Below are 16,091 nucleotides of genomic sequence, written 5' to 3'. Positions count from 1 at the left end.
AATGAATAAAGATGTAAATGGGAAGTGTTGGGCATGGGCTCTATAAGGTGATGGTTTAGGTTTAAGTACATTTTTAATACATAATGCTAGACGTATGGATGTTATCGGATGGATAGTATATAGATATATAAATTTATATATATAAAACCTTGCTCTGAAAAAGTGTATTCTATATATATATATATATACATATAAATAACATATAATATTTCCATTTTTAATACATAATGCTAGACAGGTATGGAGTTTATCAGATGGATAATATATGTATAATGGATTATATTAAATACAATGGAACATATACATTATATAAATATTATATATAATATTTTATATATAAATGTATATAAATCCCTGCCCTGAAAAAGCATATTCAATATATGTAATAGATAATATTTACATTATAAATATATGTAAATATAAATATTTACATGTTTAATATATAATGCTAGACAAGTATGGAGGTTATCAGATAGATTATATATATAATAAAGTGGATTAAATAAAATAAAATGGAATATATAATATACATATTACATATATTTTATTATATATTTATATTTTATATATATATTTAAAATACTTCTCTGAAAAAGTGTATTGTTTCATGGTACAATCAGGTAAATGCACAGACATCACCACAATATAAAGTAGCAAATATTAAGTGCCATGATGGAGTTAGAAATCATGCATGAGGGCAGCTCAGAGGAGAGAGAGAAACAACCATGTGGAACAGGGAGGAAGGAGGTTTGAACCAATGGACAGACTGGGCTCAAATCTCAGCTCCAAGTTGGGCAACTTACTGGCCCCCTACGTCCCAGATATTTTGTTTCCCAAATGCCCAGAACCAGCATAGGATGTGAGGAGGACTGATGTGAGAACAGATACTTGCACCATCATCTGCATCCAAGAAATGTTAGTTTCCCTTCCTCCTTTGCCTGGAGAACTAGGATTTGTTTAATAGAGAAGTCAACATAAGACATGGGCTTGAAGAATAGTTATGATTGAATTGAACATGTAGAATAATAACAATAGTTAACACTTAACGTCAGTCATACGTTATTCCAGAACTTCATACTTCATGCAAGAAGTATTCTAAGCAATATCTAGGCAATATACATGAGTGTATATGTTCTTTAAAATAATTCCAGCATGAGGTGTGAGCCATCTTCAAGTTAACAAATACATGTATACAGAAATCCCTGCATCTATACACACACACACACACACACACACAGAGACACACACACACACACACATTCCTCTCAACCATCCCCTGAGGGATGCACTTTTATCCCCTTTTTAAAGTTGGGCAAATATTAGGACAGAAAATTTAAGTACTTGCCCAAGCTCTCACATCCAGTAAGTGGTGGAAGAAGGATTTGAGCCTGGGAAGCGTGGTCCAGAGTGCATCTTCCTAAATCCACATGAAAGTACCTCCATAGCACACCAGGACGGAAATGAGATTGCGTGGAACATCTGTGGCCAATGACAGTGAATGGCCCCGTTTTGGGAGTTTACAGTGCTTGCAGGGATTGTGAGAAAGAAGACTCCTAAAAGCAGAATGAGATCCGCTTCGAGGGCATTGAATATCAAGCTGAGGAACTCGGAATGCCTGTTTGACTGGGTTCGGACACTCAACACTGCAGTCAGAACACGTGTAGAATCATCAAGCTGGTCAGTCTGAAAATCACTCTTTAAATTTGGGAATGAAGCAAAGTATGAACAGGGCCTGAGTGTCCCCTGCTGCAGCGAGGTACAAACACATTTATGCAGCCTTAATCCTCCACATTTGATATGGAGCATGCAGACGTCCCTGATGTTTATGCACAAGAGCAACTGAAAGGATGATTGATGTGAGCAGTGGAAGTCGCCGCTGCAAACTGTTGGAAAAAGGGAATCAATGAATAGTTTTAGGCAATCTGGTTTTGGATAAAAGAAGCTTTAATGCATGCTTCCTTTCCCATGGATTATTACCCACACTTAATGGATGAAGAAGCCAAGATTCTGAAAGATGGTACGAATGGCCTTTGGCTATACATGAAGTAATAATAGATGGTGAATTTGAAGGGTCTCTTCCACCAAAGCTCTGCAGCTTCATGCTGCATCGTGTAGCCAAGGGTCGATAATGCTTCTCAAGGGGGATCAAGGTTAAGAAGAAAAGTGAAGAATGGAAACGTCATGTATTTTCCACCTTCTGGGTGCTACAGTTGTGTAGGGTGCTAGAGACAGAAAATGAATGAAGGCACAGGTCCTCAAGATGACTGCTGGCTAGACGCAGAGACCACCATAAATGCATCCATTCTGGACTTTTTGCTGTTGTGTTACTGTGGCAGAAGAGATAATAGCTCTAAACCAAAAGAGTATCACTAGCTTAAAGGAAACATTTGCTCGTGTGCTTGAGGGAACCTGTAGCAGTTTGATATGGTGGAAGGAGGGCTGGGGAGGAGAGAAGAAGCAGGAGATGGTTTGGAAAACAGGGGGTTTTATAGGGCATACAGGGAAGTCTCTCCTTGATCTTAAAGCTAATGAACTCTCTTGTCAGATGGGTTAGATGGGAATAACTCTAGAGGGACGAGAATTGTCTGGAGGCTGTTGTGGTACTCGGAAAAGAGCTGATGAAGGTGGGGATGTAGATGGAGGTAGGGGACCCATCACCAGATATTGACTTTGGTTTTCACCTACTCAGGGGCAGACCTCAGAGCTTGCAGCAAATATTCAGGTATTTTTTCTCAGTTTATTAGCCAAACTGGTATCAGGATATTAATTATTTTAGTGTATAAAATTCTCCCTCCCTCCATCCCTCCCTTCCTTCCTTCCTTCCTTCCTTTTCTCCCTCCTTTCCTTCTTTATTCCTTTGTGCTTCAAGTGTCCCTTTTAAGAATGGAAATTCTGCGTTTTCCCTAGGAAGGGTCATTGCTTGAGTTACTGACAATTTAACAGAAAAAAAGTTGAAAGTCAGCTAAGAGCAAAAATGGGACAAAGGAATGAGGGAGAAGAGAAGGAGATCCTGATGAACTTATAGCCTATTACGTGGTTTTGCCAGAGACTGACACAAAGTTGAAATCACTCTGCAGAGTGCTAGTTTGAGATCCAAATCTCACGAAAATGAATAATAATAATAAAAAAAAACCAGACACATGATGTCTGATTTCATGTTCCTTTTTCCAGTGACAGTCTGCTGTCTCTTCAAAGATCCCTATTCAGGGAAGTTAAATTATCTTAGGAGAAAATCACCTACATGACAGGTAAATTGAGCCTTATCTGCTGGTGTAGAAAGTGGTATTGGAAGGGAGCCTGAAAATCTCTGGGGAGGAAATAATGGTAAGATCATCCTAGAACATTTTAGTTATCACTTGGTCCTTTTAGAGCGAGCACCAGTCTTGGCCAATATATTGTACAGGACAGTAGGAACCAGACCCACAGTCTGCAGGTAGCTTGTGGGCTCAACAACTTGACCTTGTAGGCACAGATTATCATCAAGGAAGAAATATGAACAGTGTGAGCTGTCCACCAGCTCCTCTGATGCTTCTTCCTTGGCTAGTTCCTGATAGACTGGGTAGCATAGGATTTCTTAACTATGTACATTGAACCTTTATTCTCTTTTTGTCTCTCTGAAGTGCCCTAGTCCAAGAATCCAGAGCATTAAAGAGCTGTGATAGTAGAAGGAATTCTAATATGTCATTGTTTCCATTCCCCCTTTAACTAGGGATGATCTTCATTGAGAAAACGTCTGAAAACTCCTCTCTTGATTTGTCCACCAAAAGCTGTGAAAAAGAACTTCCCTTATTATGACATTGTGTTTGCATTTCTATGGAGCTCAATTAAGAGGCTCCATGAAAAATAATAGGCTGTATAATGAAACAAATTAGGGGAGCAAAGGCTGTGGATCATTTCTTCACTGAGTAAACCTCTATGGGCCTCGCCTGTGATTCTAGGAGAAGCCATGTGATTCTTGCAGTGCCATGGAGACAGAGACAGAAATGTAAATAAATATATGTATTTAGTTTTTCAGGTGGTGATGCATTTAGGAAAGAAGATAAAGTGAGATAGTAGGGCAGGTGATGCTGGACAGGGGAAAGGAGTTGGGGAGATCACCTATTAAAGCTATGGTGATGAACATAATAGGCTGGCCAGCTGGGCAGCCTTTCTGTCTTGGTTTTTCTATTTTCCAGTTGCTCCATGGCTACCCTGGACATGCTGGTTAATCTCTTTCTTGCTCTGGCTCCCGCCCTTGCTGCAATATTTATCCTTAATGCCAGGTCCTATGATAGGAGGCCAAGTCCTCCTGTCAACTCTGATGCTCGGTTCCCCATTTCACTGAGGAGGAAGTCCAGAAAGCTTTCAGTTTCTTTTTTGGAAATTGAAGAAGGGCAAAAGCATTGTTTCTTTTTGCTTTAGTGGAGTATGAAAAGTCTGATTTTGATAAGTGGGTATTTCAGTCTTTTCCAGGCATGTACCGTATGGTCAAGCTGCCATACATGTTGGTGTTATAATTCTTAGGGCAGAGATGGAAACATAGATATATGACACTCATCTCAACAGTCACTTTAGTACCCTTTATACATAACTCAGCAGAAGTCACACAAAAATCAGAACTCCGAACAAATACAGCAATGGCAATGGAGGACTTTGGTGTCATAAGCATCTACTCATTTTTAAACAAATATTTTTCTTTATCTGCATAACATCCTCAAAAATAACTAGCAGTCTGGATCATCTAAGCCAGTAGATAATAAAGCCACCTTTCTATTTATCCGTGCATTGATAGACATAATTTCTACATTATTAGTTGATTATATTTTATTTTCTAGTAAAATGTGACCCAGACACCATCATTGTCATAGAGAAGATGATAGCCAGTTGTGTACCTAATGTTTCTATTGTTCTAGGAAGAGTTTTGAGCAACTTAATTGAGAAACTTCCTTCAAATCAATAATGCTTACATGTTAAAGCAGAAGCCAATGGTGATTAGAAAGTCCTTCAACTTCTATTTTAAAAACAGCTTTACCAGTGCCCTTTCCCAGTGCTTGTAACACTTGAAATTAAATAAACTCCATTTGTGCTTGAGTCATTGGTGGAATAGTTTTAATACAGATAACAGAGGACCACACTGGTTCATCAAACTAGGAGAATGGTGAGGAAACGGGATATGAAGTTAATTACTTTTGATGGGGTAAGTGGAGGTAGAGATCCAGATGCTGTGGCCTTGGTGCTCTGCACCTATGAGAAGCCAGCGTTTTCTGCCCGAGGTCCAGTGCTGGTCCCTGAAGGCACTGGGCCCTCCAGTGGGAAAGGCATTTCGTTGAAGACATTCTTTGCAATCTTGGTAGTTCCTCAGTAACTTCTTATGGCACTTCTTACCTATCCCATCATTGGGAATAAGCAGGGGCGCATGTGATGCATTAGGATGGGGGTTCAGCAGTGTGTTTGGAGACTTTAATGAGATTTGCATTGCAAATAACTTTAATATGGGTAAACTAAGAATAAAGTGGGGAGGGCTTCCCTGGTGGCGCAGTGGTTGGGAGTCCGCCTGCCGATGCAGGGGACATGGGTTCATGCCCTGGTCCGGGAAGACCCCACGTGCCGCGGAGCGGCTGGGCCTGTGAGCCATGGCCACTGAGCCTGCATGTCTGGAGCCTGTGCTCCACGGCGGGAGAGGCCACAGCGGTGAGAGGCCCGCGTACCGCAAAAACAAAACAAAAAAATAAATAAATAAAAAACAAAGTAGGGAATTCCCTGGCAGTCCAGTGGTTAAGACTCTGCACTTTCACTGCTGAGGGCCTGGGTTCGACCCCTGGTCAGGGAACTAAGATCCCACAAAATGTGTGTGCAGCCAAAAAAAAAAAAAAAAAAAAAAAAGAATAAAGTGGTTAACATTAGGACTTCACTTAAAATTACATTTTCTAAACTGACCAGACAGCAACCAAGTTTCAGGAGGATAACTGACAGCTCGGGTCAGGACACAGAGACTAGGAGAAAAATGACAACTTGGGCATTGATTGCACAAGAGCACATGCATGATAAAGGTTGTATCAGGGCTGGGATGGGAATGAGGAAACACTCATACCCACTAGAGGACGTTTCTACTGCCGAATACAGAGGAATAAATAAATATCTCTTCAGTGGTACAGTTACACAACCTGGAAAGAGCAAGAGCACACAGTTCCTAAGATAAGAGAACAGGACGTGAGTACATGACTGTAGCTCGAATTGTGGTCAATACCAAATGGGGATGAAAGTTTTTCTCTACTGTTGCCTTGAATCCTTGAGTTGTTCCTCTACTTTAGAGTCCATAACCAGGCAAAGGGAGCAGGGTGAAAAGTGGCAAGGATCAGTCATCCTCTTTGCCAACTATTAAGATCAAACTAGAAAGGTGGGACAACTCGAAAACAGCAGTCAAGGGCCGGCCTGGTGGTCCTAGCCTCATTAAATAACTGCTTCTATGAAATTACGGGTAGATGTACCACATATGCACTTATAATGGGCAATGTACTGCAAACAAGTTAGAAAAAGACATTCAATAGTTTAATTACCCTTTTTACCTCCTTCAAGTCTATAATTTTAGAATCCCTGTTTCTGGGTTGAGACAACGTCCAAACCTTTGACAAATCTATAGACAGGAATGTTGGATTTGAATCTCAAGGAATTCTTCTCCTCCAAGTCATTCTCTTGCACCAGAGTTTTGGTGCAAAGTAGAAAGTGAGCTTCTCCCTTCTTCATAAGCCACCATGTGATATCTAACAGTGATTTTATTAATTGAAGAATATCAGAGTTATTAGCCAGTGGGTGTGTTGTGTCCAGCAGAAATGTCAGATTGTTCAAAGTACCCTAGATTCACAGATGTTATGAAGAGACAATCAAGGTTGAGGTTTGGATCATTGAAATGGATTCCATTCCATACATACATCCTTTACTTGCTGTTCTCTTTGGCCATTTGAGAAACCAATGGATCTTCTTTTTATTGTTTGGTATTGATATGACATGAGCATGCAGGTTTTATCTGTGAATATTTGAGTCAGAAAAGAAGGTAGATGATAGCTCGTTCATAATGAAGCAGGCAAATCAATGTGCTAACTCACATCCTACCTTAAAGATTAGGTACAGTTGGGCTGATGAGAAAGTTCTGGGGATGGAGAGTGGTGATGGTTGCCCAATAATGTGAATGTACTTTATACCACTGAACTATATACTTTAAAATGGTTAAAATGGTAAATTTTATTTGATGCATATTTTACCTCAGTGGGGGAAAAAAAGATTAGGTTTGAGATTTTGGATTCCATCTGCAGAAAAAGTTCTACTCCAGAAATCATTCATCCAAATGAAGGCTAGGAGGCATAATTTTCGTGTGCCAAATATCTCCCATGCTGTGTATGCCTTTGCTTAAACTTCACAAGGAAATGTGAATATAAATTACATAAAAATCAGAGCCTCCTGTTCTCCCTCATGGAGCAATTAACAACGGAATAGTTGAAAAGTGTGTGACTGTAGAAAAACCACAGGCTTTGGAATAAGACAACTTTGGAATTGAATCATAGACTAATTACTAACCAATTAGATGATTTGAAGATGTTTTTTCCTCCTCCTTTCTGTATCTCTAGGCTTCAGATTTCTTTTTAATCTGTAAAACAGTAATAATGATAATGGAAAGTGCTTAGTGTAGTGACTGGCTTCAATTAATGGTAACAATTACTTCTGTGAAAGCCTCCCCGTCTAAGAGGAGATTTTTCAGTTATCTTCCATACTGCAGTGATTATGAACATGAGGAGTATCAGAACCTCACTGTGTTATTTACTTCGTATAGCTTTTAGATGTCATGTCTTATGACTTACTAAGATTGATTTATTTATAGAATGTGGAAGAGGGAGTTTCTTAAAGAATAATGTACAGTATCTCTGAAAAAAAAAATACTGTATAGGACATAATGCAGAATTTTCACCAGAGTCAGATTTCATTTGTAAGATCTGAGAAGTTGAAGATATTCTCTAAAAGTTTATGGAGCGACGTAGGTGGGTTTCCACATATGGTCCTTGAGCTCACGTGAAGGTGCTGCCATGGTGTCGCAGACCTCACCTGGCCTCCTTTTCTCCCCACAGACCTTTGCAGGAAACATGAACGCTGACAGCGTGATGCACCACAAGTTACTGCACTCTGTGAGAGCCCGGTTCGTTCGCTTTGTGCCCCTGGAGTGGAATCCAAGTGGAAAGATCGGCATGAGGGTTGAGGTCTATGGCTGCTCCTATAGTAAGTACCCACAGGGATTATCAACACGTGTGTGTTGGCAAGTGACGGGACCCAAGCTGTATCACGGTTACTGACATTGAGAATGCAATCTCCATCGTTTTGAAGTTATTTCTACACTTTAATGACTTATGCATATTTGAAACTGTGAAATTCAACCCAGAGGTAGAAAAACTCTTTTTTTAAAATCTGTACAAGATTTATTTCATTAACCACAATGTTTAAGAGTGATGCTCTACACCCTAATACAGAAGGAGTGATTCAAAATCCATCGAGTTAAAGGTCAAAGACAAAGTCAGTGGCTTTGAATCCCCAGTCAGTAAGAGTTAGAAAGCCTTTTCACTTGCCTTGGAAGGATGACACATAACATCAGTAGATCGTTGTTTTCAGCGATGGTACTTATTTTAAAGGTTGGCCTTAAGCTTCAGTAACAGTGTTATCTCATATCCTTTGTAGTCACAGCTGCACCCTAACCCGACTGCTTTGTTTTCTGTGGGGCAGAGAGCAAAATCTACTAGTTCTTAGGTTATTTAGGGATGAAGTAACTTGGTGGTGAGAAGATGCTATGGGTTTATCAAAACAAAATGTTCAAAATGAAGAGCTCTTGGAGTTTGAGATACCATTTGCCTTTGCAATACTAAAATAATTCAAGTTTAGTTCTTTCCTAGAAGTGCGGTGAAGTATTATAAAACTCTCCCCTTCCTTGTTCTAGAAGGGAAAGAGAAGAAACATTTCAACCCAGGGTAATACATGAAATGCTTCTGTCTTAGAATTATGCAGGCCCTCCATCCCTCTGTGAGTTGTTCTGGTTGAATTTAAAAGTAGAGCTCCATCCTGCAGATAAGGAAGCTTGTAAACACCGGTAGAACTGGCAATCACTCTAGAATAAAGTTATGCAGGGAAGTTTCCCATCCCTATAACTCTCCTCTGCAGGTTTTATATTGAAATCGAAAATTGCATCATAATAAATTGTTTTTCTGTCTTAGCAGGGACGTCTCCTGCTTATAATGCTAAAACCCAATGACCCCTCATGAATGAACAAATTTGATTACTACCACTTTAATATAAATTAGTCCAAGAGATCCCTGTTTATGGTTACAGGAGTGCCTAATGTGTTATACACTTGTACTGTTTTCCATAGTGTGATCTACTGGAGGCTCACATCAGGATCAACTGAGTGCTCCTTAAAAATGCACTTCCTGAGTCCTGTCCCATACGTACTGGATTGTGATTTCTGGGGAGAGGGACCAAGAAAGCTGAGTGTTAGCAAGCGCCTCAGGGAAACTATGAACATAGAGTCTCTACTAAAAATAAAGTCCTGCACAGAGGGGAATGACATGTGAAAAGGTTGTCTTTATCTTGAACAAGTACTTTCAGAAAGAATGTGTTTTAGAACAGATGCTGCAACAAACCACTAGACCAAGGAGAGACTGCCTTGCACGCCAGCCCTTCCATCCAAAAGCATAGCCATCTACAAGGCAAGGCGTGTGTGCTTCCTAACCCAGGATCTGTGAGGCAGCCAGATTCCCATGCTACCTCTTCTCTTGATAACAGTTGTCACTACTAACGTTACCGAATGCAAGTTCCTGTGCCCAATGCACAGTGCGGCCAAACAAACAGAAACATTGGAGTTTGGAGCAGAGAAAAGTTTATTGCAGGGCCGAGCAAGAAGAACAGGCGGCTTTTGCCCAAAAAACTCCCCAAACTCCTCAAAGCGTTTTAGTAAAGCATTTTTAAAGGCAAGGTGAGGGAGGGGCATGGTTGGTTGTTGCAGATTTCTTGGTGTCAGAATCCTTTGTTCTTGCAGCTGTCCACATAGGTCACATCATGATGTTCTTGTAAATCTCCAACAAGACAAATATTATTCTCTGTTCTGCAACTTTTTATCTTTAAAAGAGTGGAAAAGTGTTATTCCCTTAAAGGTCAGAACATTGAGAATGGGCTGTGCTGAATATTTCAGGCTATAGACAACATTCTTAACTTGAAGCAAAAGCAATAGAATACAAAGGTTAAAACAAACAGATCTAATATGGAGTCAGGTTTGTTCTTCCCTATTACACTAGGAGGTTTATTTTTAGGTACTACATGAAGCATTCATGCTGAAATAAAAAGCGTATTTATATTATTACTTCAGCCATCTATTTTGGTGTGATAATCCTATTTCTCTTTAACATGTCCTCCTACATTTGTTTTCTCTGTCCTGGCAGTTGTCCTTGTTTTCAATGCCCATAGCTGTGCATGCTTGCACAGAAAGACTCATAGTGTCAAGTTAAATAATAGACTGTAGGGTAGAGAGAGACCTTTGAGCAACATGTTTAGTTTTTTCTGATGATGCAACCCTTTGAGAATCTGATGACAGTGAGGAACCATCACTTAAGAAAAGTGCGTACTGTAATATGCAAAATTTTCTACAAGATTAAAAGGTTGGTCTTCCCTGGGGGTGCAGTGGTTGAGAGTCCGCCTGCCAGTGCAGGGGACACGGGTTCGTGCCCCGGTCCGGGAAGATCCCACATGCCGTGGAGCGGCTGGGCCCGTGAGCCATGGCCACTGAGCCTGCACGTCCGGAGCCTGTGCTCCGCAATGGGAGAAGCCACAACAGTGAGAGGCCCACATACCACACACACGCACACACACACACACACACACACACACAAAATGTTCTCAGATCCGCTAAAGCCCAGATCTTGACCACGCAAAGGGCTCCTGACATTGAGGTAGCTTTGTCCTACATGGAATCCTCTCCAGGAAAGTTCTGCATCTAATAAGTACATCCTATAAGGAGATGAATTACCTTCAGGTAAACAGTGTGAGTGATGGGAAGTTAACCCCCTTGGGAAGCTGTTGGACACAGAACACCCTTTTCTGGGATGATCTTCCAGCTGGTACTCTATAATCTTCAATCACTAGTCCTTGGGCTTTGTGCTTTTCCTTTGGGAAAAAAGAACACATCCCTCTCTCTCAGGTTGTATATAAAACCAAAACCTCAGCGTGTCTTCTGGATCAAAAATTCCCTTTCAACATCATCTTATCCCCCTTTTTTACTGGTTCATTCTGATAAACATAAAACTTGCCTGCATAAGCCATAAAACAAAACAACAACTATGAAAGCCCGATGGTTCTCTTTATCTACCTTTCTCCTCTCCCCTCTTCCTCACAGAATAGCTTCTCCCCAAAAGTTGTCTTTAGTTACTGTTTCCACTTCTCCCCTCCCTTCCCACTGCAGCTGTTTCCAATCACCCTTTAGCCATGTGGTGGTCAGTTTCATGTGTTAACTTGGGATGCTCTAGTCCCAGTGATTCAGCCAGACGCCAATCCTGGTGTTGCTGTGATGGGCTTATTTTAACATCTACATCATTTGACCTTAAGTGAAGGAGATTATGCTTGGTAGTCTGTGGGTCTGATGAAGTCAGTTGAGAGGTTTTAAGATCAGAGCTGAATTTTTTCCCTGGAGGCAGAAGAATTCCTGCCTGGGGACTACAATTTCACCTCCTGCCAGAGAGCTTCCAGCCCACCCCTCCTGACAGTCTGTCCTTACAGGGGATTTCAGACTTGCCTCGCCAACCCATACAGTCACATAAGCCAGTTCCTTGCAGTGAATCGACCTGTGTACAGAACCTGCTGGTTCTCTGCCTCTGGGGGGGGACCCTGACTCATGCAGACTGCTCTACAGAAACTAGCTTAGTCAAGTCCACCAGTGACCTCCACGTAGCTAAAATCCAGTGGTCACTTTTCTCATTTCACTCACCTCTCAGTAGGATTTGGTTCAATTAGATATTTCCATTTTTTAAAAACCAGCTTTCTCTTTTATCTTGCTCTGTTCATTCTCAGGACTCTGTCTCAGGACTTCTACTTTCTTTTTTAAAAATTTTATTGAAGTTTAGTTGATTCACAATGTTGTGTTAGTTTCAGGTGTACAGCAAAGTGATTAATATATATTATATATACACACACACACACATATATATATATATGCGTGTGCATGTTATTTTTCAGAATCTTTTCCCTTATAGATTATTACTTAAGGTATTGCATATAGTTCCTTGTGCTATCAGTAGGTCCTTGTTTGTTATCTATTTTATATATAGTTGTGTGTATCTGTTAATCCCAAACCCCTAATTTATCCCTCCCCCCTTTTCCCCTTTGGCAACCATAAGTATTTTTCTATGTCTGTGTGTCTATTTCTGTCTTATATATAAGTTAATTTGCATCATTTAAAAAATCCCATATATAAGCGTTATCATGTGTTGTCTTTCTCTGTCTGGCTTACCTCATTTAGTATGATAATCTCTAGGTCCATCCATGTTGCTGCAAATGTCATTATCTCATTCTTTTTATTGGCTGAGTAGTATTCCATTGTATATATACACCACATCTTCCTTATCTATTCATCTGTTGATGGACACTTAGCTTGCTTCCATGTCCTGGCTATTGCAAATAGTGCTGCTATGAACACTGGGGCGCATGCATTGTTTTGAATTATGGTTTTCTCCAAAGACTTCTACTTTCCATCCACCCCCGGCCCCCACCAGTGCCCAGCTAAATTCACAGGGTTCCATGAACTCAAATGCCATCCATATACTGATCACCTCCACATCTGTATCTCCTGGCCTGACCCCTGGAATTATATATGCAATAAGTTCGCTGTCTCCATTTGGAAATCTAATAAATATCTCAAGTTTATTACAGCATAAATAGAAACCTGGATTACCATTCTCTCAACAACTTGCTTTTCCACATCTCCCGTCTCAATAAATGGCATGATTCAGCCATTTGCTAGAATAGAAACCTAGGAAGCAGCCTCGATTTCTCCTTTCCCAGAATCTCTACTCCTCGCTCTGCATCTATGGTTCATAGCAGCCCTCCCAGTTCCTTCTTTCAAAACACATTGTAAATCCATGCACTGGTCCTGCTTCCCTGAGTAACTGCACCTGTCAGTCCTCACCTGGAGCATTTAAATAGACTCCATCCTGGTCATGCCAGTATCTCCACAAACCTGTTTTTCATGCCAACATAGCCAAAGTGATCTTCATAAATAAGAAAGAAAATCATATCATTCCACTGCCTACTTCATTTAAAATTGAAGCTCTTACTGGCAAGTAAAATCCCTTGAGTGTACCCTGCCTACCTCTTTAGCTTCCTTTTACTTTTTTCTGTCCATGCAGGCTTTCTTCCTATTGCTGACATATGATAGGTTTTTCCTGTTTCGTAGGCACAGAAGAGTTTTTCCCAGGATTTACATGGTCATCTCCTTCAGTCAATATGATTCTCAATTCTAATATCACCTCTTAGAGAAATCTGCTCGGATCAGCCTTCAAAGTGACCTGCACTGATTCCTGTGCACCAACCATTAACCCACAGTTACATGACTCACTTTTATTTTCTTCCTGGTGCCTGCCACAAACCAGAATCTGGTTTGTTTGTTCTGGCTGACTTGTTGATTGTTTGTCTTTCTGAGTCCCTGCACTAGAATGAGGGCAAGCACCTTGCCTGTTAAGTGCCAGCACGCATTAGACACAAATACGCATTCAATAAATATCTGTGGAATGGATGGATACATATATCAGGTCAGTCTCACTGTCTCAGCATAGGCCACCATGTTATTATTCTGGAATTACTTACCATTAATACACCCACTGTACTTTCTAGGGAACTGATTTTTTTCTTTTGCCTCATAAATCTTTTTCTCAAAATTCCATTTGAGTGTGTTGCTAAAGACTGGTAGAAATTTAATAGTTTGATAATTTCTGAAGACAAAGTTCTACCATTTTGGAAATCATTAATTCAATCATTTATTTATTTAGTTAACAACATTCATTTAGCACTTGAGATATACTATGAATCATACAAAGCTCTGGGGCTTTAAGGAAAATAAGACCTTTTTCCAGACTTACTTTAAGTCCTGTATTTTTCCTTTGGAACATTCTTTATGATTGCATTTCATAAGTTAATTGTGTACTTATTTTTTGGCATCTGTCTCTTCCTGTTTGACTCCCATGTCCTGGCTATTGTAAATAGTGCTGCTATGAGCATTGGGGTACATGTATCTTTTTGAATTATAGTTTTCTCCATATATACACCTAAAAGTGGGTTCGCTGGATTAAGCTGCTGCTTTTTTCTGAAATATCCTCATTCCCCTTCACTGGGATGACTCCTGATGGCCATTCACCACCCAGATCAAATGTAACCTGGTTTCTGACTCCCAGGCCCTATCATGTGACCTCATTTTATGAGCTTCAATTCTAGGTCCTATCTTGTCAAATTAAAATGACCTGGTGCTTCCTTGCCTAATAACTAGTCTCTTTATAGAGCATGATGGAATCATGTCCTAATTCTGCTACCTGAGACCTAGATCAGTGTCTGACAACTGTTATATGCTCCCCGGATGTTTAATGTTTTGGCTCAAAAGCCTAGCCATCCTTACTCATTTCTGAAAGTTTTTATTGTAATTTTTAAAAAAAATATATATACTCTTTTTAAAAAAATTATTTAATTTATTTTTTTATACAACAGGTTCTTATTAGTTATCCATTTTATACATATTAGTGTACATATGTCAATCCCAATCTCCCAATTCATCAGTTTTATACTCTTTTTAATGGGTCCTCTTTTCTATATATTTTATAGGAAATGAAAATTTTGAGCTTATGAGAATCTTCCTTATACATGGTTTCTTTACTACCTCACATTTTTTTCTCATTGAATAACTGAGAATATCATGGTTGTAATTCCTAAATTGAAGGTGTTTGAAGCCTCCTAAACCCATTCTGGTATATTCCATTTTAAAATCTCTAGAAGTAAAAGCATGTCTCCATTTTCCCTAAGTATTTATGTTTTTTAAATATTTTTTCTTTGATTGCCTTCATTCCCTTTTATAAATGTCAAGGTGACTGTTCCACTTTACCAAGGTTCCTTTTGCTTCCACATCCCCAGGACCATCTTTTTGCCGTGGTCACAATGATGTTCAGAGAAACAGATTTCTTTTGTGTGTTCAGATATGAACACTTGAACAAATGGTCTGCTCTTAAAAAGATGAACCTTCCTGCAAACACTCTTGACTTCTCTGAGCCTCTGTTTCTCATCTATAAATGAGAGTGGTAATTATTTTAAAGACGGCTATGTCATTTTTGAGTTTTGATGTATCAAGCCTTGAGCAGAGTATCTAGCAAAGAGTCTGTGCTTAGTAAGTGACAGCTAGTATTAATGTAGGTGTAGATCCATAGAGGACATTCTTGTATTGCCGGTATAAGTGGTCTTTTGGGGAAACATTAATCATATTCTCTACCAGGCAAGGGCCGTCTCGTCTCAGATTCAGATCTCTGTTTGCTCTTGCTTTCACTTCTGTTGTCATAATCTTCGGGATCTCAATTTCCTGCCATTTTCAGATTCTCTCTCTCTGCTCAAGAGTAGGATTGATGTGACCTGCCTCTGCATTCTACAAAGACCCAAACACATGAGGTCTTCCCCTATTATGATTACTACTAATTCCATGGAGTAAATGTCAATAATTCCGTGGTAAACCAAGAAGATAATTGTCGCATCTTTATAGATAGTTATTCTGAACAAGTTATGCCCTCTTGCTGTCTGTCAAGTTCATTCTGGCTATGCCATGTCTCCCATGTATGGATGGATATCTGACAGCCTAGCTTGCTACGTTATATTCTCCTAAGAATTAGCGAATACCTCCTACATTACCATTTTTCCACCTGTGTCACCTCTATTGTCAACGAGGGCATCTGGTTTTTAAGTTTTCCATGAGTGTTTTCTCTCTCTGATCAATTTTCAGATTGATTAGTCTTTGGTCAAACACATTCATGCCGGTGAACCAAGCAAATAAAGGACATAGGTCCTGC

The 16,091-nt window shown here is 39.9% G+C and overlaps 1 protein-coding gene across 2 annotated transcripts in view; it reads left to right on the top strand.

Moving 5' to 3' along the window:
• Positions 1 to 16,091, top strand: part of CNTNAP5 (contactin associated protein family member 5) — a gene marked incomplete at both ends in the record, with an annotated part of 877,051 nt that overhangs the window by 390,277 nt on the left and 470,683 nt on the right. For both annotated transcript variants that reach the window (XM_082841270.1, XM_082841269.1), the window contains one exon: positions 8,097 to 8,244. In XM_082841270.1, the coding sequence (XP_082697396.1) occupies positions 8,097 to 8,244 (148 nt within the window). The remainder of the gene's footprint in view (positions 1 to 8,096; positions 8,245 to 16,091) is intronic.

This window comes from Leucopleurus acutus (assembly GCF_964270905.1).
Source record: "Leucopleurus acutus genome assembly, chromosome: 6".
NCBI classification, from domain to species: Eukaryota; Metazoa; Chordata; class Mammalia; order Artiodactyla; family Delphinidae; genus Leucopleurus; species Leucopleurus acutus.
This window is presented reverse-complemented; position numbering and strand designations above follow the sequence as displayed.